At 36.6% G+C, this 27690-nt stretch overlaps 1 protein-coding gene across 3 annotated transcripts in view; it reads left to right on the top strand.

Annotated features, from left to right (window-relative positions):
* The window catches only part of cfap20dc (CFAP20 domain containing), a 168089-nt gene extending 143010 nt beyond the window's left edge, over window positions 1-25079 (top strand). For all 3 annotated transcript variants that reach the window (XM_069189315.1, XM_069189314.1, XM_015347091.2), the window contains exon 17: window positions 24448-25079. In XM_069189315.1, the coding sequence (XP_069045416.1) occupies window positions 24448-24566 (119 nt within the window). In that variant the 3' untranslated portion in view covers window positions 24567-25079. The remainder of the gene's footprint in view (window positions 1-24447) is intronic.
* The last annotated feature ends 2611 nt before the right edge of the window (window positions 25080-27690 follow it).

The following is a 27690-nucleotide window of genomic DNA, read 5'->3' as shown; positions in this document are numbered from 1 at the left end:
ATTTCAGTACTGCAAAGCTTAGCACTGACCTCTTAGTGAGAGAATGAATAAACATGGGAGAGAGTTAAATTGTCTGTTTAATTGCCTTATTGAGATTGGGAGGGTCAGCCTGATTGAAAAACCTCTGTAAAATGTCAGCAACAAGTAATTAGGGAACAATTTTTCTATAGATTTTGATTATTAAAATATATTTCACACATAGTGTGGCTTTAAAACCAAATAGTATCATACTTTATATACAGTATATTTACACAGTATGCCAATCACATTGCAGTTCATCAAAATGAATGGTACTGTTCCTGTATATTGTATCAGTGGATATGACTTCATGTGATTCTCGTGTGTGTCATGTTGGGAATTGTTGTCTTTGTTCTTTGTCTTTGTTCTGCCACTGCGAGTTATAAGAAAACACTAACTTAAAAAATCTTGCTTGGCAGAAAGCTGTTCTATGGATGATTTTTTTCCTCAGTCTAACAGTGTGACTTAACAATATGTAAGAAACTTTACCATGAATAAATAAAAATTCATATTCGATTTATTGTAAAACCACAACATCAACAAACACATGTATATGTGTTCACATTTCACATTTTTCAATGTGAAAATGCAAAGACTGAATCTGTGAGTAACTCCAATCTCTACATCACTGGTACTGTACAGTAGGTAACAATATTTTGTTTTGATTATACTATACTGAATACTGAATACTGAATTAATCCATTAAGCATATCATCAAAGGTTTCAAAATTATTAAAAAATCAAACCTTTGTTAAATTTACACGAGAGAAGGGATTACTTTTTGAGAAGACAAGTACTGTTTGCAACCTTTTAAACAGAAGTTTTTAACCATACTGCATTTCACACCTGCAGGTGAGATCATGGTGTGCCCAGCGGGAGTTTTGTTTTGATTGTGCTATTATATCCTGGGGCACAACGTCAGAGGTTTCAAAATTATTTTAAAATGAAACCTTCGCTGAGTTTGCACTAGAGATAGGGGTACTTTTTGAGAAGTTGTGTATTGCTTGCAAAGTAGCTGATTATGACAAACATAAACAGCTAATTTTGCTTGAAAAATGTGTCTGCCTGAGTGTATTATAACTTATTTTGTTGAGCTGAAAGTTACCTTGCTCTTACAAGCAGCTATTGCTAGTAGATGGGTTTGTGGAAAATAATGTGTTAAATAATTCTGTTTGACTTTCCTCTCAGGAAAATTCTAAAAACCCAACAATTCCCACACCAACTGTGACATTAGGTTTGTTTTGGTCTTTTAATGCAAAATGTTTTAGTCCCATGTGTTTGCTTATTAAACTCCAATATTTTACATTCTTTTTGTCTCATTCAGCTGAAACAGAAAAAGAATACTTTCCATAGTTAATAAACCTTCTTATACCTGACTTTAGAATCTTCATATTTAAAAGGCCAAACAAAACTTTTGAATAGTAATTTGAATGTAGTTGTTGTGTACTGTAATTTGCTTTACGGTAAGGTGCATTAGTAACCAGGAGATGCAGATGCTGCTAGAATGTTATCCTGTGGGGTTCATGGGAGTTGGAGTTCCTAAACTAAAACTGCATCAGTGACTATTGGGAATGTGAATTGATGGAGAGTGAAAATAAAAGCACACACCCAGCTTCCCTCCCACTTCTGAGAGGACAAAATGCACCACCATTCCTGAAACATTCCCTACATGTTCAGAAATGTTAAGCTGAAATATGTGCTATGAATCACAATTTTTTGTTGTTGTTCTAGTGTATTTTTAACAACTGTTTCTAACAACTCTGATGAAGTCAAACAATTTCAAAAACAACTAATAAACATAATGCTCTCCTGATGAGCTCGTTCAGCCTTTTAGTATCCACTGCTCTAATCCCAGGGCCCCAGCATACCACTGCGTAGAAAATGGTGCTCGCTACCACCGACTGATAGAACATATGTAGCATCTTACTACATACATTGAAGGACCTGAGCCTCCTCAAGAAGTAAAGTTGGCTCTGTCCCTTCTTATAGATGGCCTCGATGTTCTTAGACCATTCCAGTCTATCGTCGATGTGCACTCCTAGGTACTTGTACGTGTCCACCATCTCCACGCCACTCCCATGGATGTAGACAGGAGTAGGTTTGACCTTTTTCCTCCTGAAATCTACCACCAGTTCCTTTGTCTTTGTTACATTCAGTTCCAAGTGGTTCACCCCACACCACTCCACAAAGCTGCTGACCAGTCCTCTGTACTCCTCCTCCTGCTCACCCTTGATACATCCCACAATTGCAGAGTCATCTGAGAACTTCTGCAGGTGGCATGACTTTGAGTTGTACTTAAAGTCCGAAGTATAGAGGGTAAAGAGGAATGGAGAAAGAACTGTCCCTTGAGGTGCCCTGTGTTGCTCACTACCTGTTCAGACACACAGTTCTGAAGTCTCACAGACTGTGGTCTGCCAGTCAGGTAGTCAGTGATCCACGAGGTCATGGAGACATCGACTTGCATCTCTTCCAGCTTACTCCTTAGAAGTAAGGGCTGGATGGTATTGAAGGCACTGGAGAAGTCGTAAAACATGATCCTTACAGTGTTGCCAGCCCTGTCCAGGTGTGAGTAGGCCCTTTGCAGCATGTAGATGATCGCATCCTCCACACCAACACTGGGCTGGTAGGCGAACTGTAGGGTGTCCAGTGATGAGCTGACCAGGGGTTTCAGGTGGGATAAGACCAGCCTCTCCAGTGTCTTCATGACGTGAGAAGTCAGTGCAACTGGTCTGTAGTTGTTGAGGACAGAGGGGTGCCCTTTCTTTGGTACCGGGACCAGGCATGATGTCTTCCAGAGCACCGGGACTCTCTCCAACCGCAGGCTCAGGTTGAACAGTCGCTGGAGCACTCCGCTCAGCTGATCAGCACAGGCCCTCAGAACTCTGGGACAGATGTTATCTGGTCCTGTGGCCTCAATCACATTAATATATATGATATATAAAAATAACAGAAATGCGAATATAGTTTCTACATTCGGATGAGTATAAAAAAATTAAAGGTTTTGGTTTGACCAGGAATTGACCTTTGGACTTTCTAAACAGCAAGCAAGTAACCACTGTACCAGAGCATCACTCAAGTGCAGTGCCCTACATTACAAACTCAGGTTTCATTGTCCATTGCAACAACAATGACACCAAAATGTAGTTAAAACAAACGTCAATTTTTTTAATGTAATAACCACAAGTGAATGAGTTAATGAAATCAATGCAGATCTTTACAAGAAAGAGGAATATATATATATAAATATAGATAGATCCATAAATTAATATCATCAATGACTTTCAGAAACATTTTTTTATTTTCAAGTACCAAAAATTCTTTAGTTACAAAACAAGATTCCATATTAATATTTCCTATTAAGCTAATTTTAAAAAGTATTTTTTACAACAATTACAACAGCAATTATTCATAGAAATGGTGAAAAACATTATAGCATTTTATAACACTAATCCTACCTGTTCAGATCTTATAAAGTATATAAACTTTATATGGTGAGAACAGAACTTTTCCAAGTAACTTGACTTTGATGCAAGGTGGAATATTGTTGCATACTTTATTTATTTTAATCTACCACTATCAGTATGTATAATATGTTTATATTTATAAATTATTAGCATTTGTGACATTCAGGTACATTATGCTTCTGTTTTTCTTCTGTTTATTGTCAGCTACCAGACTTTTCATTTAGATATTCAATTTCATATTAATATTCCATATTAAGTGAATTTAAAGATGATAAACTGTAGGGAAACAGATTAATGAATCAATTGTTTCACTAACGCACCACTAGAACCACCTATGGTCTTTGCCCAGTAAATCACACAATGTACCGTGCTGCATTACAGGCATTACAGCAACAAATTACTAAGATTTGACGTGCATTCTGAGTGGCTGCATCTGTATTATATATATTACAATCAAAACCTAAATGAAGTTTAACTACTATTTAATTTCCTGGTTAATACTTCACTGAACAGGCACATGACATGTTAAACATTCACTGAGCCACCTGGTGATTTTACAAAGTAGTGCAGTCCTCCATCAGATTATTTGATAAAATAAAAAGGTGTTAGTCATTGCCTTGTGATGTAATAAGGCATGTTATTTAAAGAATAGTGCATTGTACCTCAAGCATTCTTTATGACTGCCTCTGTATAATCACTACCTTACTAGTAGTAAGATAAGTGATTCCATCTGTTGTGTCAAACAAATGACAGCAATTCGGGTGTCCATGTAGCAGAAGTCTTCTTTATTACATATGCATATGAAAGCCTAGCTCTTACAGGCCAGACTCAAAGAAGTATTACAAAGAGTGGTCTTTTTATACAGTAAGGTCTGTAAAACTTGTCCATAAAAGGGATTTGACATTGGCTGTGCACATGAAGAAGCCGTCAAGCAAGTTCCTCATTGTGTTAGCAACTCTGATAGGCAGTTATGGCAGTTATGCCTTGCAACATAACATATGTTGACAATTCAGCATACAGTATATAGACAAAAGCAGAACTACATACTTTCATACTTTCACAACCATTGGAGTTCCTTAGGAATAGCATAATGCAGTAACGTGATTAACATTCAGGTTTAGCAGAATAACACTGAAGCTCGTGCTTTAGGCTCATGTCTCCCCCACCCCCTTATTTAATAAGGTTTTGGGGGGGTCTGTATGTTGGAGGCACTGAAGAGGCTCTATCCCCAACTTCAAGCAAGAAAACACTAAGACAGAATCTCTCAGATTCAAGGGCAACTGTAGAGAACTTCAATGCCTAGACAGCAACACTTCCAAAACCTATTAAATACATTAAACTACATCTCAGGATAGCAATGGGCAGAAAACTCAGACACCTAATTTGGAAAATTTGGAGGTGTCTTTGCTACAATTAAGATGAGTTATATTTTATTGCCTTCATCCTACATAAGAACATAAGAACAGTTATAAATTAAAAGAGGCCATTCAGTTCATCTGGCATTTTATTCTATTTAGTAGTAAATTGGTTTCAGGATCTCATCCAGCTGTTTCTCAAAAAGAAGCCAGGGAGTCAGCTTCAACAACATGGCTGGGCTGCTTGTTCCACACTCTCACAGCCCTTTGATTAATGAAGTTCCTCTTGTTCTCAGTTTTAAATGTGTTATATTAGTAGAAAACAAATCCATGAAATATATGTTTTTCTCAATTTTTTATTCTTATTTTTTTCATTTTTGTCTCTTAACCTTTTACTGGAGTTTTCGATTCTGGTGGTAGTGCTAGAAATTGGTGGTGGTGGAGGGGAGTTCCCATTACCTGTAAAGCGCTTTGAGTGTAGTGTCAAGAAAAGTGCTATATAAGTGAAAGCAATTATTATTATTATTATTATTATTATTATTATTATTATTATTATTATTATTATTATTATTATTATAGTGGTGTTACTGTCACAGATGCAACAAGGGGTGGGGAAAAGGGGCTCCCAACAAAGGTTCCCTTGGGAAATATCTTTGTTGAGGGGGGGATTATTTGGTAGTCATTTCGGACAGTGGTAGTTGGAAGTACATTTTCACTCTGATAAAGAGCAAGATTAAGAAGTTCACCTGTGTTATTCTGCCTCTTCACACTTTTGCAACTGCTGTGTATTTGTTTATTTTAGTCACCATTCGCTTGCTTGCTCTATTTGGTGTTTGTCACTTGTGATTAATGTTTCTACTTCATTGTGGAACATACGCAGGCAGAATTCTCTTAACAATTGTGTTTGCTGTCTCAGCAATGGAGAAATATACAGTTGATACTGCCTGAAACGCAGTCTGGAGCAGGCTGTCATAAACAGGGAGGTTGATAGGCAGGTTCAGGTAAAACAGAAACACCAACAGCCATAACATAATGTGAACCCACTGTTTTATTTATAACTCAAACAAAATAGAAAAATAGACCAAAAACTAAATCATACAAAACAAAAGTCTAAAATATTCTTTGAGCTACTAATTAATTTCTTCATAATTCCCTCATTATCTATATTCAGAACCTGCTGGGCTTCCCAAATAATTCTCATATACAGTACGTCTCTCTCAGAGACTAACGATTCTCTGAGACTATACCTAAAACTAAGGTTCTCTTTGCGACTTCACTTAAACTCATTTGTTCGGTTGGTCAGTCAGTCTGTGAGGTGATTGGTTGCTTCCTTCTATTTTCTTCCCTCTGGTGAATTTACATCACAGAGAATCTGACCTCTGTTGCCAGAAAGCAGATTTGATCCTCCTCTGGCCTCCACTTCCCATTTTTAAATTCTCATACAACCAGTTGTTGTTCAAGTGAGTGAGAAAAGCGAGCTGTTCCCCACAGCTTTCTGGGGAAAGCTGTGACAATTTAGACAAGAGCATCGATATTATCTGAATATGCTTCACTCTCATACTGCCACAATAAAATAAATTCATTTGAATCAACCAGACTTTGGAATATTTTGATACTCATAAAGCTCTTCTTCTGCAGAGAACAAAAGTATAAAAGTATTTAATTGTACTGCATTGAATGACTGAATTTATATATAAGGGCCAGAATGTGATAAACTAGGGTATATGACATATTTGAAAATTAATATTTCAGGAAAAATAATACTTTTGTTTCAGGTTAATGCTCCCATTGAGGAAGACTTTTTTAACCTCCTGTCCAAATATCTGTTGGACTTGGTGACTTTGATATTATTCTAGGTGCAAATATGAAAACTGTCATGAGTCACATAGTCAATAGATCAAAATTGAAAGAGACGAATGTTCAGTCTCAGGCATCTGCAATATTAAGAAATTTTATATCTGATCTGGGAGGGATAGATAAATGGTATGTGTTTAACGCTTCAGCCAAAGAAGCCTTTTTTTAGACAGACATAAATCATACTCCAGAATTAACTACAGTTTGCCTCCCAATCTCTTTTTTTTGTGGCACACAATACTAAGACACTAAGCATATCAGAACACTGTGACAATTTCTGCACCCCCACTGGCATTTTAAAACTACACTGCTGCCAGAAGGGACAATATTTTTTTTTTAAATAAGAATGTCTTCATTTTAGCCATGTTCAGTTGACAACTGTTATATCCTGTGTTTACAGTCAAAGGTTTTATTAAAGATAATTAAACTCTATTTGTCTTACAATTATTGAAATTGGAAATTTGTCAAAATTATTGAATTGAAGACTGAGTTGGCTTAACTGGAGCAGACTCAGTAACTATATTTCTAAGGTCACTGCCTTGGAAATATTATTAAAATAATAAATTAATTGCTTGTTGAGTTGCTGAGTTGTGCCACATTTCTTATGTGTAGATTTTGCAAAAACTATTATTTGAATGACCATGAGCACATTTATCTGACTTTGGTACCCATTTGGGTTCTCTTTTATTATTGTTTATGTTTATATTATTTTTCAAACAGCTGTTAAAGCTGTTACAGTATATCCATATTAGTAAAAAAGATGAAAAATTAAAGACGAAACCATTTTGTGAGTTTTTGGCCCATCTCACTGGGCAGTCAACGCACCCTATCCAAAGTAACACATTAATCATCAGAATCATTACAATTGAACAAAGGTGGAAGCTACTTAGCTTTTCGAGGCATTTTTCCCCATTTATTCAGTGTTCCGTCATTGAGCTAGAGCTATCAGTGCTAGCTTGCACTTTCACTTTACACTCACCATAACAAATGCCTTTTTTCTAAATCTTAGAACACAGAATCAACACTGTCCTTGCTGCATTATCTGCAGGCTCAAATGTTTTCCCCCTTTTTTGTCTTGCTCAAAGGGTTCTAATCCCCTGCCTTCTCCACTGCCACTACCTGGCAGTCTTTTTCCACTTATTCTTTTAGTGACAGCTCTTTTTCATTCCTGCCAAGGTGCTGGTCTCCAGCCTCTCCAATGCAGTTAACACAGTTTTCTTCCTGCTGGATAAGAATCCTTCATTCACTCATCTCCTCTCAACCTTCTTATCAGTGTGCATCATTTTCTCCAACCACTCATTTAAGGCTCACTCCCACCAAGCCTTTATGAAATCTCGCGAGGCTTCTCTGAAATCCTTGGAGCCCAGCTTGTGATTTGCCACGGCCGTGTTACCTGCGGCTGTGGCATAACAGTCTTGATTTCAGGGTGTCGAAAGGGCATGTACACTTTCTATAAGCACTCTATTAGAGGCAATCAAGTTGCCTGGAGGTCTTTATGACCGAAGTACAGTAGTTCATCATGGTCAGAAGAGAATTATTAGAAGCTATCTGGCTTCTAATTTTGTTTGTTATCTTTTGTTGTTCAAGTTTTCAAACTTTATTCTATACCTTTGTAGGGGTTTTGTGCATTTACTGGGACAGTTATTAATTGTAGCAGTAAGTCACAAAATGATTCTTTGATGACTATTAGAAAACCGACCTTGCCGGATAACTGCCGGATAACTCAGCACCACACACACACGGATACTAATACACGACAATACATTTATTAATACATAAAATGTGCATATAAACATAACAGATCTTAAGAGTGAGGTTAGCAGAATAAAAAGGTATATACTGTTTTCAATAACGAAGAGTTACAAACCAAGAGGGACATACATTCAGTATACCATTCATTTATACCGTTTCGTAAATTAACTTTGATTACAACTCCTACACTAGATACTCAAAGGCAAGTACATCACTCATAGGAATTAAATTGATATCAACTCAGCTTGAGTTCACAAGGCTGCTGTTGGGCTAACCTTGGGCGGATCCTTTGGTTACGTGCGGGCGACCTCCGTTCTTGACTCTTAGAACAAAGTAAAGTCCTGGCACTCGTACACACTGGTCTTCACGTGATTGTCTGAGCTGAGTCTGAGAACATCCTGGAGGAGCCCCTTCTGGGCCTTGTGCTGCCTGTTTTATCTGGAGGAACTACGGTCATTCATTTTTTGCGGTTTCAAGTTTCGCTGGCATTCGAGATCCACGTGGGGTTACCCTGCCCTACCAGTTCCTGATTGGCTGATGTGGCTGGTGAATCTCAGTCTTATCAGGAAACTCTATCAGCTAGAAAAACACCTTAAATGTGAACCAAATGGAATGGCCTCTCTGTAGTCAGCACCACTGAGATGAGGGAGAGAGGGACTGGCAAACTTAATTCCTGTATTTTTAATAAGCCTTGCCGCTATACCTTTATACACTTGTTTTTATGAATTTCCATGACATTGATACTTTTCTAATGTCAGTAATAGCCCTACTTACATTTATCAGTTTGGTTAAACAGTAACTCTCTTGTATCTTGGTTTCTACTTTAAGAAGGTCTAAATTTGCTTTCTAATATTCAGGATTTGATTTAAACCGGCATACCTGGTATTCAGCCCTTTAGTTACAATCTTAATTAAGGCATGGATTAATGAGTAAAAAGACAGAAAATGATAGAAGACACACAGTGCCGATAAAAAGTCTACACCTCTCTTGGACTTTTTCACATTTTATTGTGTTACAGCATGGAACCGTGATGTATTTAACTGAGAAATTTTTGCCACTCATCAACACAAAGTACTTTATAATGTCAAAGCAAAAAAAAAATCTACACATTTTATTAAATTAATTAAAAATAAAAAACAGAAGATAATTGAATGCATAAGTGTACACCCAGCCCCCCCCCCCCCCCAGAGTTAATACTTGGTAAGACCACCTTTGGCAGCAATTACAGCTGTGAGTCTCTTTGTGTGAGTCTCTATCAGCGTTGCACATCTTGACACTAGACTTTTTCCCCATTCTTATTGGCCAAATTGCTCAAGCTCCATCAAGTTGGATGGGGACCGTTTGTGAACAGCAATTTTTAAGTCATTCCACAGATGCTCAATAGGATTGAGGTCTGGGCTTTGACTGAGCCACTCCAGAATATTAACCTTTTTGGTTTTAAGCCACACCAGTGTGGCTTTTGCTGTATGTTTCGGGTCATTGTCCTGTTGGAAGATTGTTGGAATGATTATGTTTGTCATCTGCAGTGTGATCTATGGTGTTCCCTGCAGGGCAAGGATGTCTATACACCAAATACATAATCTGTTAGATTTTGCAAATAATAATTGGTATCAAATTTAATTATTAGGGATTTGGTCATTTTTATAGGACAAAACAACAATTTGTACAAGTGTTTAATGATAAAGTTTATAGTTGTCCATGAACATTTTGTGAGTGTCCAGATGTTGGAATCAGTTCTGGAGTTCTGGAATCAGATCACTTTCTGTTTGTCCATTGTTCTAAATTGTGCTTTTCTCAGGAGAAACAGATCTGAGTGAGGGGTCTGACTGCAATTACAAAGTTTGTGGTGCCGCATTTAGAGCCTCTACCTGCCCTCTCCCTGCATCCCTGACTGGTTGGACAGTGGAGGCTCAATGTACAGTACTCTTGTCAAAACAGTCAAAGTCTAGGGAGCAAAGGGGGTTCCACTGCAGCAGTTTGAGTCCTTAGGTAGAGTGGGAAAGAGTGGTTTGAGAGGAATAGTTATTGTCATCTTTGTATTACATTTTAAACGATTTGGGAAAGTAAAAACTAAACTTTTTTATCTAAAAAGAACTTAAGAACAGCCCGCAAACAAGAGGGGGCCATTTGGCTCATTTGGTAGTTTCGTAACTAAGTAAATCTAAAATTTCATGCTTAATGGTGCCGAGAGTTTGGGTCTCAACCACCTGGCTGGAAAGCCTGTTCCAGACACCGATTACACTTTGAATAAGGAAGTCTGTCTTCAATTAATTAATTTAACAATTGTGATCCTGTCTCTTTATCTCACTACTGAGTGTGTAACAGTCCCCTGGATTGAACGTATCTGTACACTTTTGATTTTTTATACGTGGATGAAATCTCCAATTCATCTCTTCTGCAGTATTCCAGACTGAAGAGATTTCCCTCAAACTGTTCATACAGTATATGACATTCCCTAAAACCCCAAACAGTTCTTGCTTCTCTTGTTTGAAATCTTTTTCATGCTGTAATATATTTTCTGTGTTATGGTGACCAGAACTGAATAGATGAGGTCTTAATATTGTGTATCGTAGAGCTTGAGCTCTACCTGTATTTTTAAATTTCTCAGCCTTTTGCTTTTTTACTGCTTACTCACATGGTGTTGATATGGGCGTAGAAGAATTTAACATAAACACCCATATCCCTTTAATTGTAATTGTAATTTGAATGAAAACACTATGTAATATGCATAGTGTACTGTATATTCCTACTACTGGTGTGTGAATCACTTTGTACTTATCAATGCTGAATTTCATTTGCCAAGTGACACTGCAGTCCAGGATTTTGTCTAAAGTCTTTTTGTAATTTTCTTGCCAGTGTTTCTGTGTTTGCAAATTTGACTGGTTTGTGAATTATACGAGAGTCTACACTTGTATATGAATAAGAAACAGTAGTGAGTCTGAAACAGATTCCTGTGTCATTACTGGTCTCATCTTTCCAGTGAGACTTGTTGTGAAGACGAATGTCTTTGCACAGACTGTCCATCTCCTGAAGCAGTTTCAGACTGCTTGTGCATCAAGGCAGATTCAGCAACAGGAACATTCAGTTTTTTCACCACTGCAGTCATCACATTATTCAACTCATGATTTGAAATCTTGACACAATGATTTCCCTAATGAAAATTCTGCGTAGGGTAAATTTAATCTTCTGTTTTCCAACCATAGCAAGGGCATTTTCAGTAGTGATAGAAAATATTTTCTTGTTGTCAATTCTTCTTTCCTCAAAATTATTAATAAATGTCTTAGCTATATTTTCCCTTGTAGTTGTCCCATGCATTGGTTTTAGAGAGTTTCATTTGAGTCACAGTATCTCACAAAAATTGCTAATCAAAGTATGTTGTTTATATCCACACACTCATCAAGCGCAACACCAAATACTTTTACTGTACATCTTTTAGCACCAGTGTCTGCTGTTTGTTAACTTTTTTCCAGCCATTTCACTGACACATTCCAGCCATGTAGAATGCATGAGATGTCAGTAGTTCGGCCTCGGTAGGCACCGCAGTGTACAAAGGAGATGTGTGGTACCTCATTTTTATTTTCTCCCAATTATTAAATACAGAGCTGACCTACTCTGTAACACTGCCAGGTGGCACATTGGTGTGCTATCAGTTGAGGTCAAGTATACATGTAAAAAACATGGAAATGTTGAATGTAAAATACCACTAAAAAAGCCAAAAAAATAGTTATTAAAATCCAGAGCACTTATTTAAACCATCAAAGGGTATTTAGAATGTCGGGATTTCTTAATCACATCATGAATGGGGCATATACAGTAAATGATTTTTATGATTTTAGCTTCTGAGAAAGTGAACTGCAGTGAGATTTAAGAATTTTTACAAAGTGTGTCATGGGTGGAATAAGGTTGGAATTGTTGCCTTAAGAGTACACTTTAGTGCGGTAGGCGTGGCGCATCACAACGTGCATCACAATTATTTTTTAATTGACAAAAAGTAACACCACACTCTCTTGTTTAAACGGATTGTTTTGTTGCTGCACAGTCTGTTAAACCAGAGGAAAACAGTGCCTCTTTCTTCGAAGCATTTCGTTGATTCGATCACGTATTCGTTTCCGATCATCCAAAGTAAGTTTTGAAAATCTCCGATTCACCATGCCTATAATAGTTTCCCGGAGAATGTTCATAAATTATGTTAATTTAGAAACATAAACATATTATGTATACTGTATGTGGCTGGTATTTGGTAGTTAAAAGAAATACACACCAGTATTCCACTTTCTTCCAAAACATTTTAAGCATCAAAAGTCATTCAAAATGCTAGTTCTTAGTTCAAGCATTAACTGCCACGAGCTAGATTAAACACTGATGGGTTTATTTGATAGAAAGTTTCATTTTCCATTACACTGCAAAAAAACATGATATAATGCATGTAAACATGATATCTAAACAACAAATAATTAAGATTACTGACGGAGAGGAAGTGAAACTAAACAAAGTGTAAGTGTTTAAAAAAACAATATGAATAAAAAATGTGTGATGAAAACACACAACATTATAGAAAAACACAACAAAAAACAGAATATTATTAACCAAAAACATTTTATCATAAATATTGTGCCATTGTGGCAAAAGTGTGGTTTCTGTTCCTTAAAGAGAAAGTCTGTTGCTCACTGAATCTACAGTATACACCCTCAGTAGTCTAAACACAACTCCCACTGGACACACCCTTATCTCACAGTCAGATGTGAGATACAAAAGGTTAACTTCTGGTTTAAAAGATTTCAAATTTGTTTTAGAATTTTTGTTTGTAAGTGTTAATACAAGGCAAATATAATTGTGATTTTACTGTTTAGCATCTTATATTGCGAGTCATACATGTGTGTTGTACCTCTGATGTGGTTGGGTGTACAGTATTACTAAACAGGTAGAGTCTTAGCATTTTCGCAATGGAAAAAAATATCCAGCTGCTGTGTTGATTTAGGCTATGTTTCATTACATTCTCTCCATGCAAATCCACACAGAAAAATATTTATTTATAAAGCATTTATTGCCTCTGATTTCTTAGATTGAAAAAACTTGATAGTACATACTGTACATTCAAATATCAGAATGCCCTGACAGCAGGGGATACTTCTAAGGACATAAAGACAATGGGCCATCAAAATAACTGGTTTCCGAGTTGATTTACATGATAAAGACACCTCTCATGTAATTCAAAACCAGATTTTTGGCATCTGCTGGCAATGTTTTGAGCTGGGGCAGGAAGATGAATGCAAATGCTCTCTTCTCAAACTGCTGATTCTACAATTGCAAATACATTTTGTAACATTTGAAAAGTTGTTTACCAAAATAATATTATTTTGTAAAAGCTTTTTGTTTTATAATAACATGGTTTCAAATATATTGAAAAAGCACTTTGTGCAGCTTAATGAGAAAATCTAGTTGTGTTATTTACTATTATGAATGAAAAAAGTATTTAGAAATGTGTTTGGGCCACTTACGGTAAAAACAATTCATGGATATACAACACTTCATGAGTCTCTTGACCCATTTTTAAGTTTGTTTTATCTAAAAAGAAATAGATTAACATCAGGTGGGTAGCTGCATCAGCATGCCTAGGCTGCAGAGGAACAAGTATAGGTTTATTCCATGCTGTAAATAGAAGAAAGAAAACACAATGTTTTGGCTGTGGAACCTTCTTCAGGTGTGTGATTAACATTATTAAATGATTAACATCTATTAAATCTGAAACCTCAAAAAAACATTGTGATACTACCTTTTTTCTCACGAACTACACAGCTGTAGTTGTGTTTTGTGCCACCATAACATTTTGTCAAGAAATTGTATTTTTCATTTTTTCAGCTTCCAAAAATTAACCATACAATATAAATTGAGATGATCCAGTCCTTCCACTAACTGCAGAAACTGCACCTCCCTGGGTCCTGCCCAGCCTTGGTGGTTTATAAGTACTCATATAACATATGTTCAATCATACTGTATATATTTTATTGAATAATGACCACATTAAATAATTTGATGTAGAAAATGTTTATAAAGAAGGTGGAATACATTTGTGTATCTTTTTAATTTTCTACTACCACTATCAACAATATAAATATCTTAATATTCATAAATTAAAAATGTTAATAATGTTGCAAAATGCTATGATATTTTGGTTTATTTCTGCTACCAAAATTAATTTAAGGTCCTTGATTCCATAAAAAATGGATTTAAAGAATCCAGTACATGAATGCCACAGTACTGCACTTTGAAGTACCATACATAGTGGACTAATGCGGGAGCTTTCAATCTAATGGATCCAGGCTCAATTCAATAAGATCCCCATTTCAGAAACAAAATGTGTACAGGTACATTATATTTTAAAAAAGTAGCTAGGCTATGTAACCTATGTTTATGTACTGTAACATATAAAAGATGTTATATTTTCAAGAACTCAAGAATTACTAGACTAATAAAAAAATATATTAAATGAAACTACCATTTCAATTACATCTAATGCAATACAAGTGCCACCTATCGATCTGTTTTGAGCAGTGAAGGGCTGAAAGCAGCGCACTGAGCAGAACTATAATAAACCACAGTGTGCTTTCCTCTGGCATGAATTTTGAAGTGCATTCTAGATGGCTACATCTGTATCCATTTATCCACCAGTCTAGTAGACAAAAGTAAGTTCTTAATTCTAGAAATAATCATGTCTTTGTTGGGCAAACCATTAAACATCCAAACGACTAAGAAAAACGTCTTCTATACAGTATATTCCCCAACTGAAAATGGCTTTCTGTGTTTCACAACATATATAGTTTTGTAACTTGCTTTTGTGGCTTGATTTTTACTTACACAGGAATTAATATAAATGCTGCATTGTCCTTCATACCTTGCTATGGCCTGTTTGATTGTCTTAGCCTTGTCTTAGCCACATCGTTGAAGTATTACGCATGTTTTGAATTGAATTGCAATTGAATTCACCCATTATAACTATACATCTCTGGCTTTGTCTGTAAGGTCATTGCTGGGACTGGTTACCTTTGCTTCAGGCAGCAGTGCAAGTCCCCAAGAACAGGGGCTGATAAATATGGGTTGAAAAGATGCAGCAGTAGCTACGCTCATTCCCAACAAGTGGCATGCACACTCCCTGTCTATTTTAAATTTGATTACAAAGTTAAAACATCTGTTCTATTCTAAATCCTTAGAGCTTGATTTACAGAGATCGCATATTACCCAACTATCTAGTTTACTTAGGGGGGTGCACTAACTACATGGCCCTGGAGGTAAACCAGATAATGTTTATTAGCAGTTTTAAAATAGGGTTTTCTAAATGCAATAGGGTATAATCACTTTTAACACACACCTTTTTTTTTCTTATCTGTTGGCAATACTGTTTGTGATATGGTCAAGAAAACGAAACCTTTAAAGAAGAAATTTCATTCTAAAGATTGCTTAAGGATTTTTGGTTAAATATGTAAGTTCTTTTTTAAGACATACTAAATGTCTTTTTATTAGAATATTTAAAATTAATATTAATTTGCTTTCCTGCTGAAAATGTTAATAAACAGTCTAAGTGTGCTATGTAAAAACAAATGAATAAGCTCCAAAAGTCACATTAGACAAAACTGCAGTGATGCATAAAGATTTACATGATGCCTCACTGCCCAAGAGGAGGAAAAAAGAAAATGATTGAAGAGTTGTTGTATTTTTTCTTTACTTAATTTAAAATCATGAAAGAAGAATGTATGTTTTGTGAAAATATTCAATATCTATAAATAACAATAACTAATGACTGGCAAACCCTCGGGACATGTGAACTGCCATTTGTCAGTCAGATCGATGAGCAGACAGGTGTCTTCTGTCTGCTATGAAAAAATACTCGACTCAAACCCAGGCACCATCTGCAGCTCATCAGTAGGGGAACATTGTCCCCTGTAACATCAGAAAGTGCAATCATTCCTAATAATATTACCATTAAAATGATATTAATAATTTATTTCTGATTTCTGATTATCTCTGATTCTTTATCCAGAGTAACTTATAAACTGAAAAATATGAAAAAATCATTATGCATTCAATTAAATCACAAATTTCTTCTCTTTTCAGCATGGAATAAACCTATTACTTGTTCCTTTGCAGCCTACGCATGCTGACGTAGCTACCCACCTGAACTACACAAATGCATAAATATAATATAAAAATAAAGCTTAATAAGTAACTTTGGCACAAGACTTACAAGTATGTAGTAAGAAACACTCCAAAGCTCCACAAGTCTACTACAATGCCAATAAAGCACACTGTATAAAGAAAGGGTTAGCAGCAGTACACTAGACAACAGAGGTGAGGCAGGAGATTTTTAGATCTACAAGTGCTGTCTAGCTTTGATGTGACTCCATAATTAAAAGTATTCACCTTCTGCATATGTGTAACATCATTTGTTTTCAATAAAACAGCATTTATTTCTCCCACATGTGCCTCAAAGCCCAGACAGAAGTCCCTACACAACATGTCATTGGAAGCAATTTGATATGTAGTTGCAATTAAAACATCCAGACTCCACCATGAAGCACAGGATGCAAAAAACAAAGAATACAGTTTTATTTTCTGAAGTCCAGCTTTAAAAGTTAAACCACCTGCATTCACATATTTAAAATCCTTTGACAATAAACGGTATCTTTGTGAACTTGTAAAACAGTAAAACACATGAGGACACATGAGGACAGAAAAAACAATTCACCATTAAACTGTTCCACTTCATTTCACCTTTTAGACCTTTTATGAAGGTTAATATTTATTACTGATATTGTAGGCACCCCTCAAATCCTCCATGTCACTTTTAGTGAGTTTTTATTTCTCCTTGAAACATTGTATTAATTACACAGTAGAATGAAACTTTTACTTATCAAATGTTTATTTGAAAAAACAAAAACATACAAGTAGATATACAGTACTGTAGACAAAACATTATGCTGGCAAACTCTGGCTTTCAAAAAAGATACACTGTGACTCAAAGAAGCTCATTTTAGGTTAGAAAGAAAGTCACAAATATTAACTTGTGACAGTTTGTACAAGAAAAATCTTAAAGAAAATGTCAATATTCTATTACAGAACTGTCTAAATATTATGTAATAATTTAATTATTACATGGACAAGATGTAATAATTAAATTATGATCTGGGTATGAAGTTTTTCACAAGTTGCCATTAATATCAAGTAAGCACTTATCCCATTATTGTATTTCATGTATTGTGTTAATAGAGGTTTCAATTTAAATTCAACTTCTTAAAAATTATTTTAAAAATTTTATTTGTGGAAGAGTTTATCCTTTCAATACATATAAATGTATATTTTACTTTAAAAATCTTTAAATTGTTTATTTAAAAAAATTAACAAATGGAGACGATGAATATAAATGGGTACCTTGCTTCTAGTGTTTGACATTAACTCGTCTGACTGAGGAAATGATAGCCTTGGTCATAAATTCAAAGCTGAAAAGCCCTCACTCCTTGCTTGCAAAGAGTGAACTGGAAAGGCTGCTGCAAGCCTGAAGGTGGGATGGAAATCTGTGTGTGACAAAAGATATGCACAAAAAGAATGTTCACCAGTTGAGATATGTATGCATAAGAGAGCAGTGCAAGTGCAAGATTAGCATTTGACCTCTAATTAGCATAAAATTGATAACTTTTGGGCATTGGTCACTTAATTGTTCTTTAAATCAGTCTAATTAGAGTGACTATACATTTATGTGGTTACGTACTGACATTAGATTTGTCAGGTCATTCAAATTCACCTGTCAGGTTCATCATACCACAAATATAAAAATATCTCTATGACATACTGTATGAGCTCTCCGTGCCTCTGTAACAGCATTTTCCATTATGTATTTTCTCCTCTCACAGTTACTTTTTTAATTTTATGTTCATTAATCAATTAGACACAATGTTAAACTGAGGTTTCCAATTCACCTACAAATTTAATTGTGTGGATACCAGCTGTTATAATACTTTGCACTTCAATGCATATTTCTTCCTTCATCTTTATTAAGCTAAGAAACCAGAATGTCCACAAATGAGAGGTCATTGTGCACATTTGGTTATATTTCTTTAGAGTTCTAAATTATTGGTAATAATTGCTTACACCTACAGTATATAGCGCTTTTCTGGACTCTCCACTCAAAGCACTTTACAGCGCTTTACTGCCCTCTACCACCACCAATGTGCAGCACCCACTGGAGGATGCGACGGCAGCCATAGTGTGCCAGAATGCTCCCCACACATCAGCTATCAGTGGGGAGGAGAAAAGAGTGATGAAGGCAATTCATAGAAGGATGCCATGATTGGTAAAGGCCCATGGGAAATTTGGCCATTTTGCTTGTGCCAATAAATTTTGTGCTTGTGCATTTTGCTTTTGCAAGTGGACTTTCATTTCAAATGTACATACTAGACAATACATACAGATGCAGCCATTCAAAATGGGTGAGGTATTTCGCGGCATACCCCAGTGGGCGTGTCGCGGTATCACGCGGTATCACGCAGTGTCACGTGGCTAATCGCGCGTCATTTGACGCTCTGCCGGAAACTATCCGGCGTCACCTTGTAAAACCGCCAGGGGGAGCTTAACCTCTCATGTACAGCATTTGAGCCTTTAATTTTGAACTGTGTATTACAGCATGTTAATCATCAGTCATTAAAATGTTGGTATATTTTATGAAAGCAAGATTGCTCAGTTGGACAAAAATACACAACCTACCTTTATCAGAAATATTTATGCATCAAAGCCTTTACTGAAGATATTACTAATACTATTAATAATGGATGACTTTGGACAAGCTGTATACTCAAAGTATAATTTCTTTAGCACATTTGTACAAGCACTTGGAATCTGTCCAAGCCATACTTTGTCAGGCATTTTGTTTTACTTCAACGGGCATAAAAAGTTCCTTGCTTTTAACAGGGCGTTTCATAATTTCTAACTACGAAAATGATTTAAAATGCGACACTTATCATTCAACTAGAGCTCAAAATATCACAAGGATCCTAAAGAGCACAGCAAAGAGTGTATTAAAAGACACTTGTATTTATTCCATTTCTCCCTATCGATTTTAAGCATCGAAGTATTTAACTAGCATGTGAAATAGCGTGTGAAAAAGTTGTAGTTTTAAGCTTTTCTGCCGATATAATATGGAATCGCATATCTAAAGAATTTAATAACGGTATGATTATATTCGTGTACTGCGACAGGGCTGTGTAGGGCTGTTTCGCCTCCCTGTTCGTGTGAGTTGTCTTATAGCCTACTGGTCTACGTGCCTGACTAACAACTGGCAGGTTGTGTGTTCAAATCCAGCTGGTGCTGGACTTTTCTTTTAACAAACATTTCTTCGAAAAAATAGAATAGCGATATTATGGACAATCAATTGACTTTTATATTTCAAAATATCGCAACATGATCGATTCTAAGTCATTTTTGATAACAATGAATAGTCACCTTCTTCCCTTCTGACAACGGTCCCTGCTTCTGCTTCCTGCTTCTATTGTGTGTGTGTGTACAACAGAGTAAATTTGTATAGAGAAATGGAGGCTGCACAGTATGCATTACAATATAAACATTTATATTGATTTAAATCGTGTTCTGATTTAAATCGCAAACGCGTGTTTAATTATATGTGTTTTTTAATCATAATCAGGCTAATGCAACATAAATTGATACAGTATCTTTGTCTTCTAAGTATCTTAATAAACTTTCAGCATAGCTTTCTACCCGTCAAGATTTATATTTTTTGGGATTTTGGGATCAAACGTGGAAGGATTAGATTGTAATCGTTTTTATTTGTCAAATACGTGATTGTATTTCTGAATGTTATGTGACACCTACAGTAGTTCACTGCTTTAAATACATCAAATTAAGAAAGTTATGTGTAGCACTTTAGATCTTTTTTCTGAACCAGGAAAAATCTGACCATGTTTCTCTATAACAATAATAAAAAACTTTAAATTTTATATATTGCCTTTAAAAGTGGCATCTCAAAGCAATACAGTAGATCGAAAAACAGGTAAAAGGGACCAAATTAAATACCAGACAATCGCAAACGCGTTTTCAATAAAATTATTTTATTCATTCAGCAGAGAGTGAGAGGGACATCCAGCAGAGAGAGACACACACACTGGTTTTCATTGACAAATTTTTTTTTTTTCAATTCCTCTTGTCTAGCAGGAATGTTTTGTTTGTGGACAGACTGTTAGACTAGAGGAAAAGAGCGCCTCTTCCTTCGAAGCATTTAGTTGATCTGATCACGAATTCTTTTCCAGTCGCTCGCAGCAAGGGTTGAGAATCTCCGATTCACCATCGTACTAATGGTTTCCCGGAGATTGCAAGGCAAGGCACTTTTGCCTCTGGACCCATCGAAATTTACAGACGTGGTCCACCCCCAGTAAATTTCAAAAGTCACAAGATTTCGAAACACGAGGGCGGCGTAGCGGTCGGCTCTTGCTTTCCCGTCTATGCCGATGCACTGCAAGTACAACCCCCCCTCCATCTCCTGGGTGATGGGTAGCGGTTGGACATCTGGGAGAATTATTCATCCCACTGGCGTCTGTGAATTCCGCTGTGCTTCCTGGGGGGAGATAGACAGCGGGGATGGCATCAACAGATTCCTGCGGGGTGGTGAACGGAGAGGCCGGGATGGAGTGTCCTGAGGCGGTGTGTGCTCTGCGGGGGGCAGAGATTCCGCCAGGCATTGCAACCTGCGCGGTGGGGAGACGAACTTTTCGGGAGACAGCTGCTCAACTGTTTGACTGCTGGAACATACTGTCTCCTTCCTTTGCATTTTCAGGAGTGTCTCTAGCCTCCCAATCCTCCCCAGTAATGCATCGTACTGCTCCCGCTGCTGCCGAAATGTCTCCATACAGGTGCTGCTTCTACAGGTTGGCACCCTGGCCAGTGGCCGAGAGCAGAGACCCACGGCCTGTGGCAAAATAACATAATTCATGTAAGAAATAAAGTCACACAGTAGTATTCATCAGTCGCGGAACAGAAGTCAAAATAAACTTTTCTTTTTTTCCGTCTTACCGCTTTCTTTTTTACTGTCCTGGTGGTAGATTTCGAAGATCGTTTCGCCCGTGCGGTGTTTTCTTGAAGAACAGGCTACGAAGAAATAATTATAATTGAATTTAAAATTCAAACGGCAGTAATACCTTGTAATATGCGCTGTAATCGCATATTTCAGATGAAGTCTGCTGTATTTGCTTACCCTTCGCTCTTTGGAAGCTGGGGCGGCAGAAGCACCCCGTCTCTTCCCATAAAAGTTCTTGGTCTCCATACTGTACTATGGTCGCTGTAGTGCAGGTTCGCAGTTTTTTTTTGTGATGGGAGCTCACCCAATCCCTTGGTGTATTTATGCTATATTCACATGTACGGCTAGAGTGTGTTCATTGTCTTCCAATGAAAGGCGGGTGCCTTTTGCCGAAGTCGGGAGACATTAGAGTTTTGCCACACCCGGACTGTTAAACCAACGCATTAGCACGTCAAAGCCCATTGAGGACCCCGGCGCAATAGTTGTTTTGTCCCTTGATTTACTGATCTGCATTAATTAAATCTTGTCAGTCAGGTCTTTTTTCTCTATTTGAATTGTCGTTTACACCTCGCACGACTTTAAAAGCTAGCAAGACAGGTTTCGATTCACATTAGCTGGCGAGCCTTGTTAACAAAAAAACTAATAATAATAATGTAACATGCCACTGTTTGTTCATGAACAAAGTTATACTGAGATTTCCTTAGATACGCGATTAAAAAATAAATAAATAAAAATTTGAATCCCCGGCGGAACACATTCCATAAGAATCAGCTGTTTTACAGTATATATCGCCTTTAAAGGTGGCTTCTCAAAACGCTTTACAGGATAAAAACAACCAGAACAGCAGCAACAACAATATTGTATTTCATTGCACTTTGAAAACCAAGTAATAACTTAACTATACAGTACGTGCAAAGGTTTCATATGTTGCTGTCGTGAATGCCTGTGTACCCAATGTGTTTTTTCTTTGGGGTCTCCTGATGTCAGTAAGCCCTCCAGAAACTCTCTCTTCCTAATGCATCAACTCTGTCTTGCTTTCTCCACCTTCTTCTCTCTTAGTTTCTCCTTGAGGGTCCAACCTGCCAAATCTATGGCTATAGTCTATAGTATACAGTAGGAGTTGTTTCCTCTTCCCCTCTCCCCTGTCCTTCTTTATCCTATCCTGTTCTGGAGTCCCCAGTTGTTGACTCTGCCCCACAAGTGCATGACATCAGTCTGTACCAGATCCAGGATTCCAATTTATTTTCCAATTAATAGTGCTTAGGCCTGGGCAGCTACAGCAACGGATTCCCCTCCCACTGACACCCACGCCCCCCATTCACCCCTTTTTTGGATGACATCCAACTGGTCAATGTCAGCCCTCAACTCTTTCTGCTGCTTATGTAGCTGCATATAACTTTACTTCGCTTTTGGAGGGTCTGCTCAGAATACATTTCACCTTGTAAACTTAAGCAGGCAGCACCTCACCTCTGTATTACATGTCAGGATAGTCTTCCAGGTCACCACAGTTTTCTGGTGCCCACCATAGAGTTCCAATCTCAAACTTGCCAGGCCGCTACCTGCTATGCAGTAGTTCTCTTCCTGCTTCCATGTCTTCCATTACTCTTTTTTTTTCCTGCACTGTCTTCTACTCCCCACCAAAGAATTCCAACCCCAAGCCAGCTGGTCTTGCTGTTGCTAGCTTCTAGTGCTGCTACCTTTTGGCTGACTCACATTTAGTTACCTGTAGAACTGTATACGTACTTTTCATGCCCTGCATCTTCAAACAAGCTGAAGCCTCTATCCTATGCACATTTGTTTATTGTTTATGTCACGATTGTAATCCCTCCTCTTAATGGCGCTCTGGCTCTTTAACATTTTACTTGATCATGTGCACCTACCTCCAATCCAGCCCCTCCTCCAGACACTCACTCTATTCCCAGCTCTGCAGTGGAAGATGGACTCCCGGAGGCCTGCCTACCACCGAGTCGCCCTACATCCGTGGCTTGAGGGCATAGGCCTCCTATCGGCATCCCAACCCAGCTGAGGGCACAGATCGCCTGGTCTCATTATCCCCATTTTTTATTCCCTCCTCCCTGTGTCTGTTTCACTTCTTCACTGCAACTGATACTGAGTTGCACTTAGCTTACTGTTTCATATCTGCATCTGTGTTTTGGTGATTCTTTTGGGGGGATGTGACAGCACTGAACTGTGACCAGCACTGTCATTTCCTCTGCAAGGTGTGTTAAAGCCAAAGTACTAAGCATACTATTCCTTTATATTTGTTTGTTATTACTTTTGTTTTGTTATTACTAGAATTTGACTGAATAACTAAACACTAAGAAATTGTGGAGCTAATTCCTTATTCCCTATAAGAGCAGCTATAAACCAATATCTGATGAAGAGCAGTATGTCTGGGATGTTTATACCCTGCATGCTGAGCAGAGTGCTGTAAAAAACACCAATAAGGAAGAGATTTATACTGTAACACATTTTCTTTTTTTGCCATAAAACTGACTACAGCAAAGCAGAGGGAATTGAGGAGAATTTCTTAAAGTCTTTAAATGCCTTTGTACAATCATAGTACATTCACACTGCTTTTGCACTTCATTTGTAAAATGGTCCTCAGGGTCAAACAGAAAGCAGACTGACCATTTGGCATTTGTTCCATTGACACTGGGTAATCTCCAGCACCTTAAATGGAAAAACCTTGTCTCAGCAGTTTCCTTTTTTCCACTTCAACGTAAAGCAGAGATGTTTAAAGCACAAATGTAACAGATGTGAGATACATTATGAGATGCAGTCTTTGCTCCTACTGTATACATTTTAGGACCGCTAGGAAGTTTATTTGTTTGCCTAAAGGAAAAACTGATGAATTAATACATTAGAATTGAGACAGTTTAGATGCCAGTTTTTGTCATTAATCTACATATATTTATTTTCCTATTTTCAGGAAATGAGATGCGAGCTATTGAAGATAATGATGAAGATGAAGTTTTAACTTTGTTGTATGACCCTTGCCTGAACTGCTACTTTGATCCAGAAACAGGAAAATATTATGAATTAGCATAATATGAATACATATCTGGTGGAAACATCATTTTGATTTAGATTTTTTAATGTAAAAAATATTTTAAAATGTTTAAAAAACAGCTTGAGAGATTAAATTTGTTTTTGCTGTAATATATGCATGTTGATATATATTGTTACTCACTAGCATGCAAACTATATTTGCAATGTTTAAAATCAACATCTAAAATAACTGTGAATGAAAAGGAGTAAATAAGTGTATATTGCTTGTGTAACAGTCAGTGAAATTCTTTGGAACCAGCTAAAAGCTGGGAAGACATGGTGGGTGCACTAGAAACCACTGAAAAAATGTGTTCAAGTATCGATTCTATTGGTAATGAAATAAAATGTGTGGGCAATACAACAACATAACAATGGTTAAATTGAAACTTCCAGGATACTGAGAAATATAATCTACACTATGCCATTGAGCAGCAGATTATATTTGATTTTGAAAGCAAAAACATTTATGTTGGTTTTTATGTATTGTCTATGTTAAATTAAATATTTGTAATAATGCACAAAAAAAATGCTGTACTTTTTCTTTATTCCATTAATATCAGTAGTTAAAGTACTTTGCTGTGAAAAAGTAGGTATTCAGTAGTACTTGAACCAGTCCCAGAGGAAGATTAAAAAGGCATTCTTCTCACTGCCAAGGAGAGAGAGTAGTGTACAGTATTTCCAGAGTTAACAACTGCACAATAAAATAGCATAACTAATTATTTAATGCGACAGCTATGTAAAAACACATAATGAGTTTTAATGAAAGGGAATCTTGTGTAGGTTACAAACAATCACTTCCCAGTGGGGGACTTCACTTGGGGAATTTGTTTAATCTAAAAAAGACAGCTTGGCATTGAAATATTGCATTTTTTAGAAAGATTTTGTTTTTTGTTTTATGTGGTATATGCATATGCAGTCTACAAGAAAGAAAGAAAGAAAAGCAAGGACCCCGTTTCTGTTTTCTTATGCAAGGAACATATTCAACACAAATTGAAGAGGTTATTGAAAAGAAAGCAAAGACCAAACAGTTATGTATTGGAATAATAGTTAAAAATATAGTAATGTCAAGAACAGCTCTGTTTCTATTTACCTGATAGTTATTTTAGGTCAATAATATCTCAGTGATGAGCAACCATTGTCTACACTCGAGGACATCTGAGAAAAAAATGGATGAGAAGTTCTCTGTGGTATGAAATGGCAGATTGTGCAAAAGTAATGTTTTTTAGGGGTTTTTTTAGGCAGAAATGGGTCCTCAGTATCCACTGTTTCAGTGGGAGCTGACATTATTGTATATTAAATGTGTAATACTGTCAATTACATTTAAATAATGAAAACAGTGTGGTGTAGATATGTACTGTATAGTAAGTATCTTCTATTGTGCTTTTACAGTAGCCTAAAAAAATAAAGTCAACATTTTTAAACAATAAGTCTTTTTCTGCAAAACGGGACTCAGCTGTGCTATATATATTGTGCAGAAATTGTACTGAAAGTCACCATCATAGGTTTTTCTTTCTTTCCATTCAAATTTGCTTTTCATTACGTGAATAAACTCCTACCTTATATTTTATTATTTTTTTATTAAAAAACAAAATATTTCACAGGTGACCACTTGCCATTTTAACATTTTATACATTTCTAGGAGGTTAAAAGGATCCTCTGTATTTTGCCGGCAGTGTAGTAAACAACTAGACCCTATGCAGAGCATTTAATCCAGATCTGAGAGCTATCTGATTGAGGCAGAGCAGAAAGCTAAATCCAATATTCAAAGCTGAGGACGAGCATCCAGAGAATCCAAAGGAGAGAAATGAGCGAAAAGAGTAAACTGAGCTGGCAGCAAGCTGACAAGTCAGAGACTCTAATACCAAGCATGGCAAAGTGAGACAAGAGGGTTTAAATAGAAGAGAGCTGAGACGTGATTGTAAAATTAGATAATTAGTGAGGACATGTGTAGAATGTGGTTTTTACACTGGGTATTTGTCATCCTACAGTATATAAAAGCCATTACAAAATTTACATTGAGATTATCTTCAATTATTTTTTTATAGGAGCCTGAAGAAGACTTAAAGAATGCATTAAGACATTTATAAAGAACGGTGTCTGTTGTGTCTCTGCAAAAGAATCAGGCATCAGCAGAAGCAATATAATACTAAAATTGAGAACAAGGAAATAAAAAAATTACATGTGAGTTTGGGAATTATTCATGGATGGTAACTGAAGTTAATTCTCTTTGCAAACTACACAAAAACTTCAGGAGGCACTGACAAAAGTATTGTACAGTAATGAGTATGCGTTAATGCATGCAAAAACAATGTAAGTGTTGCTTCCAATTATAAATTACTTTATTTTTACACACTACAGTACAGCTGGTGTGGAAAGAGCTATTACTACACTATTTATACTGTACATACAGTATTAGTAGAGATATTGCTACACAGATATAAAATAAAAGTTGATTTAGATATATTTCACACCTTAAAAGAGTTGTTACTTTAAGTAGCAGATATAACTCACCAACCATCCATATTCATACAGAACATTGCTGTCAATGCTTTTTGTTGCTCTCTGCGTAAGACAGGTGGCAAATGATTGAAGACCATTTGGCCAATCTACAGTAGCTCATTAGGCTGCAAGCCAATTGGTCTAAGGGTCTCATACTGATATTTACTGAAAACTGCCAGGATATCAGCTTTGACAACGGCTGGGTTGCTGGGTAGCAGACTCCCACAACCCTTAGTATAAAGATGTTCTTCCTGATCTCAGTTTTAAATACAATTCCCTGTAGCTTCCACTTGTGTCCTCGGTCTGTGTCTCACTGTCGATTCTGAAAAGTCCATTGGCTTGAGCTTGTTCTCACTAGTGCATTGCTCACTTTTAAGATAACATTATTTTATCTACAGTACGTTATATATCATATGTTGTAGATTATCTATGTTGTATAGTGTATAATGAAATTATAGTTTTAGTCTGTCTAAATATTTTTCTTTACAAATTTATTTTCAGCTTCAGACTTGTTTTCTAATTCTCCTAATTTGGTATCTTTCAAATATCATTAGTTTACTAATTATACTAGAGTCTAGGTCAGTGATTTCAATAAGGAACAGTAATGGTCCTAATACAGACCACA

The sequence above is a fragment of the Lepisosteus oculatus genome, chromosome 4 (assembly GCF_040954835.1).
Source record: "Lepisosteus oculatus isolate fLepOcu1 chromosome 4, fLepOcu1.hap2, whole genome shotgun sequence".
Taxonomy (NCBI): domain Eukaryota; kingdom Metazoa; phylum Chordata; class Actinopteri; order Semionotiformes; family Lepisosteidae; genus Lepisosteus; species Lepisosteus oculatus.
This window is presented reverse-complemented; position numbering and strand designations above follow the sequence as displayed.